Genomic DNA, 5219 nt, shown 5'->3' on the forward strand with positions numbered 1-5219 from the left:
GCTGTCATTTCTGGGAGCAGGATAGAGCCGGGGAACCTGTCTGGGCAGCCAGACTTTTAGCAGCCTAAAATCTCCCAGATGGGCTTCAGTAGCATCCAGGCAAACAAGCCTGATTCCGGGAGACTCCTGGTGAAACCAGGATGGTTGGCAACCCTACCCTCTCCAGGTACCTGCCAACCCCCCTCTCCCCCTTTGGAGAGATCAAGGAACAGGCCCCTGGCTTCCCCCAGGGATACTCCCCCTAGGGCTGGGGCTGTCACCTCTCCACCAGGCCAAACCCACACGCATCCCCAGCAGGCACTGAGCTTCCCCAGGGTGACAGTCACCCTCAGGGTTGGAGGGGAGCCAGGCAAATGGCCCAGGCAGAAGCCACTGAATATAGGGTCACTACTCATGCGTGTGAACTGCCTGCCCAGCACACACAAACCTGCTGCTACCATTTTCCCATATTTTAATAAAAATACATCTGGAGAAGAAAAAAAAATCCACAAAGCTGAACAGAAATGAGTCCCGGGGGAGAGGTAGGGCGAGCAGCAAGACGACCCCACACCCAGGGAGCACTCCCAGGCCCAATGCCAGCAGATGATAGAATCCGGCCTGGCGGCCCAGTGACAAGGAGCTCCAAGGAGATGCTACTATTTCTGTTTGGGGGCAGGTCTGGAAGAGAAAGACAAAGGTTAGATCCACGCTCTGAGCAGAGCTATCTCCCAGCCCCACAGGGCAAGCCTTTACCCACCATGCCTGCATGCATGTTCCCATTAGGGGGTACATGGACACCCCCAATCCCTCTGCTGGGTAAACCCAGCCATTCTCTCCTCCCCAACCCCGCCTCTCATATTGACGCAGCCATACCTGTAAATCCCCACCACCACAGCATGGTCTCGCTCGTAGGGCTCCAGCGTCAGCTGCTCCTGGGGTTTCATGTTCTCCTGCTGCATCTTCTTCACCTCAGAGGCGAAGACGGCCTCAGGCGCCGCTGTGGAATCGATGCAGTTGGCCTGAAAAGAAGCAGTGAGCAGTTAAGCAGCTTTCCCCTCCTCTGCGAGCAACTCTGTCCTTGTGTATCCCCTCCCACTGCAGTAAGTTGCTTCCCTGACAGCCCTGAACCTGCCCCACAGCTGAGACCCCTCCTTCAGGGACACAGAGGGTCCTCCAGTTGAGGGCATGGAGGACCAGCTTTGGCCCAGGAGATCCAGCAGACCTCCACAAGAGACAACGTCCGCACATGGTTCCTGCAAGCCATGGGGATCCAGCTTGGGCCAGAAGAGACGGCCTATGCCCCCTCCTGCCCCAAAAGACAGCACAATGCACAGGGACTGCCCAGCCCAGGGGATCCAGCATGGACCCCAAAAATAGATCCCAATGCACAGGACTGCAGCACAGGGGAGTTACCCTGTGCTTGTTCAGCACCTTGTGCACCAAACCCCCCGATCCTTGGAGACTACTGGAAAAACTTGGAACAAGTGACGAGGAGGCGCCCTGCTGAGCCCAAACATTAGACAGCCCACGGGTCACACCCCTGGGGCACTGGGAGGGGCTGCAGCCAGGCCCTGCTGCCGTTACCTTGATGGAGATGACGAAGTGCCCTCCGTTCTTCAGGAAGTTGTGAGCATTTAGGGCCACAATGCGCGACTGGTCAGGCTGGGCCACGTCAGCGAAGATCACGTCCACCATCCCTGCAGAGAGAAGAGGGTGGTTTAGATCCCTGCCTCCGCCATACCCCCCAGCCAGGGGGCAGCGCCAGACCCATCCTCTCAATGCCCTGCAATCCAGCCCCAGCTTGTGGAAGTGGGGAGCATCAGCCCAGGCTCTGTGCATGGCGGAGAACCTCTCTTGGTAGCTCTCCCCACAGCTGGGGAAAACCATTCTGTGGGGGTTACAGGACCATGAGCATGATGGGAGGAACCTCACTCTGTAGCCCCCCATTGCTGAGAAAGCCATTTCTATCAGCAGGGGTGGGGATCCTGGCCATGGCGGGGGATCCTCGCTCTGTAGCCTGTCCCCCCACAGCACTCACCAATCAGCATGCGGTACTTGTGCGGGTGCCGTGCATCCTCAATGACGGGGATGATGTTGGTGCGTTTCTTCGCCACATTGATGAGGTCACGGCCCGAGCGATGGGAGAACTCCACAGCGTAGACCAGACCGTCCTGGGTGTGGCAGAGAGCCGAGGTCAGCCATCTCCCCCAGAGCAGAGCAGCCTCTCTTCTCCCTGCCACCCCACCCTGCCACCGCAAGACAACCAGGCACCGTCCTCTTTCAGCACAGCTGAGTCAGACCCCGTAGATCTCCTCCTCCCCACCTCCCACCCCGTTACAGACCCAGGCCCAGCAGTGGCTTTGGAGGGAAAGACTCCTTACCGGCCCCACAATGTCAGAGACGTGCGAGACTGTGGTCCCGGAGGCAGCTCCCAGGTACAGGACCTTGGCTCCCGGCTTGATGTGTATTTGATCAATGCCGCCCAGGATGGCCGCCGCCAGCTTGGAGCGGAAGGGGTTCCAGGCACGGTACTCCACCTTCAGCTCACCATCCTGTGGAGAGAGCAGTGGGGTCAGAGCTGAGCCACTCAGCTCCCCGTGGGGCTTCCAGCTGGCTGTAAGCATGCTCAATAGCGGCATCCTCCCCCACCCCCCAACGCCCTCCCTGCTGTGACAGCACCAGCTCTGGTCACAAAGGAGCTGCCCAGGCAGGCTGGCACCATCAAACCCCCAAATCCTGGCGCAGCCAGCGCTCCCCTGAACCTCCCTCAACCACGGCCCAGCAAGGCCGCCTACCTCCACGGAGATCCTCTTCTCCCCATACACAGACTCGCCAGGTACCAGATTCTTGGTCACCAGCGCATCCTCCTTCCCCCTGCAGATGAAGACGCCTGGGGTGGGGGAGAAAGAGATGGGAAGCCATCAGAGCAGGGGGAGCTAGGGGAACACGCCCAGCTACGAGAAGTAGTCGAACACTCCTGAGAATCATGAGGGGATCTCAACTGGGCAACCAAGCCATGGCTCAGCCGTGCAACCTCCCAACAGCAGTATTGGAAACACTGGACACTGCCCAGCCCCAGCTGTGCCCCAACCAAGCACGACCCAGCATCTGGTCGTGAACCCCAGCGCCACCCTGTTCCCATTTAGACAGACCACCTTGGCCACTTGGCCCCCACTGCTCTGGGGAGGAAGAACTGGTGCATCTCATGCCGCTCCAGCACCCATGGCCTGGCTGGTTACCTTCATGCCTATGGGGTTCCACAGTCACCTTCTTGCCTCCTTTAAACCCTCCTCGGCCACCCCGACCTCCGCCTCCACGGCCGCCCCGGCCTGGCCCGCCTCTTCCCTGGAAACCACCGCCACCTCCTCTTCCTCTGAAGCCTCCATCGCTTCCACCTGGAGATTTAAACCCACCACCTACAAGGGAGAGAGAAGATGGGAGTAACATGCATGTCCCCCTGTACCAGCGCGCCCGCCTTACATGGAAAAGGGAGGGGCACAGCAGCTGAACTTTTTGGGACAGGATGTGAAGGGGACAAATGTCCCTCTGAGTTCGCACGGGGGAAATGACTTACACAGGGATTTGGTCAGGGCACCCCGATAGAGCTGGGGCAGGACACACTCTGGCTGAGGGTAGACTTTGACTGCATGGACAATAACCACTGTGCGAAGACAGCACAATTCTCCCAACATTCACTGGACGGGGAGACCCTGCAGACACGGCTGCAACGTTGGGTGCTGCACAGCCAGGCTGGCTACTGGGGGGTGGGGAGACAGCAGGAGATGGGGGAAAGAGAGGGCGCTAGAAACAGCCAGGGAGCAGGGCTGGTTCCCCGGTCAGGCACTCCTCCCTGACCACAAAGTTCCCCCAGACTTAATGATGCCACTAGGGCACCCAGGGCACTTACCTCGGCCTCCCCGGAAGCCACCTCGGCCTCCCCGGAAGTCCCCTCGGCCCCGTCCACGGTCTCCGAATCCACCGCGCCCCCCACGGGGGCTGAAGCCTGCAACCAGGATAGAGAGTTAGAGATGGCACCCCAACACTCCCCCCGCCAACACCCCAACACTCCCCACACCCAACACTCCCCCCGCCCCCCACACCCCCCACACCCAACACTCCCCACACCCAACACCCCAGCACTCCCCCCGCCAACACCCCAACACGCCCCACACCTCCAAAACCAGGGGAGAGACAGAGCTCGGCCTGCAGCCCAGCACCGCTCCCCACCATTGCTCCCCCCCCCACCGCTCTTCCCAGGGATACGCCCCCCCCCCACAGTATCCCCTGCTCCCCAGCCCCTCCCACCCCAACATCCCACCCACCTGATATTCCACATCCGCCCTGCCCCCCGGCATCCCTCCAGCACCCCCCTCCGCGCCCCTCCCCTCGGAGACACGATCCCCACGGTACCCCCCAAAATCCCCCAACCCCCATCTCCCAGCGACAGTGACCCCCCCCACGTGACTCTCCCCCACTGACCGCCACCCTTCACCAGCCCCACGGCCCCCCCCGACCGGCCCCCTCTGCGGGGACACCCCCCCCCCAGCCCACGTGGGCCGCCCGCGCTCACCCGGCCTCATGCTGCTCCGCTAGCGCCGCGAGCCGCCACACAGCAAACTAAGCCACCCACGCACGCGCAGCTCCGCTCCGGAAGAGCCGCAGCCGCGCATGCGCACAACCGCTCCGCTCACCCCGCCGGCAGGAGGCACCACGGGAAATGTAGTCTTCGCCGCCGGCGCCTGCGCGCAGCCACCCCGAGCGGCTGCAGAGAGCGTGTGCAAACGTGTGCGTTGTAGCAATCCCCGTGTGCTGCCCCAGAGCAGGGGTTCAGTGTGGGGTACTGCCCCTCCCCCCCTCAGGGCTGATGAGGACAGGTGGCTGCAAGGGTGATGAGGACTGGAGAGCAACCCCTGAGCTGCTGAGGTGGGGGGAGACCAAACACCTAGCAAGCTGGGGCATCCTGCGGGATAATAGCGGACTTAATAAGTTTGTTAATCTGTGGAACTCCTTGCCACTGTAATTGCAGGTGTAGCTGAGCTCAAAAAAGGCCTGGGTACGTTCTTTGGCTATTAGCCGAGATAGCCAGGGATGCAACCCTGTGCTCCAGGCAACCCTAAACCTCTGACTGCCAGAAACAGGGAGGAAGGGAGGGGCAAATCACTCCAAAATTGCCCTATGCTGTGCTCTGCCCCTGAAGCTGTGGTATGGATGAGCCTGTCAGAGACAGGCTATCGGGCTAG

General features: G+C 61.0%; 1 protein-coding gene across 2 annotated transcripts; it reads right to left on the reverse strand.

Annotated features, from left to right (window-relative positions):
* Window positions 1–434: 434 nt before the first annotated feature.
* On the reverse strand, window positions 435–4631 carry FBL (fibrillarin). Of its 2 annotated transcripts, none has more exons than XM_050930241.1 (9): window positions 4550–4631; window positions 3887–3982; window positions 3219–3395; window positions 2775–2869; window positions 2361–2531; window positions 2018–2150; window positions 1564–1676; window positions 853–998; window positions 435–657 (listed from the first exon to the last, which is right to left on the reverse strand). In XM_050930241.1, exons 1-9 carry the CDS (start codon window positions 4557–4559, stop codon window positions 636–638), a joined length of 963 nt encoding a protein of 320 aa, XP_050786198.1. In that variant the 5' UTR covers window positions 4560–4631; the 3' UTR covers window positions 435–635. The 2 variants fall into 2 exon arrangements, with proteins under 2 accessions (XP_050786198.1, XP_050786197.1); XM_050930240.1 differs by having other exon boundaries at window positions 3866–3982.
* Window positions 4632–5219: the final 588 nt, after the last annotated feature.

Source organism: Gopherus flavomarginatus, chromosome 20, assembly GCF_025201925.1.
Source record: "Gopherus flavomarginatus isolate rGopFla2 chromosome 20, rGopFla2.mat.asm, whole genome shotgun sequence".
NCBI classification, from domain to species: Eukaryota; Metazoa; Chordata; order Testudines; family Testudinidae; genus Gopherus; species Gopherus flavomarginatus.

Coding starts and splice junctions, on each gene's coding strand:
- FBL (XM_050930240.1), bottom strand. Junction 1,677..2,017: donor CAAGTACCGCATGCTGATTG/GTGAGTGCTGTG, acceptor TTCTCTCTGCAG/GGATGGTGGACGTGATCTTC. Junction 999..1,563: donor ACTTCGTCATCTCCATCAAG/GTAACGGCAGCA, acceptor GCTTCTTTTCAG/GCCAACTGCATCGATTCCAC.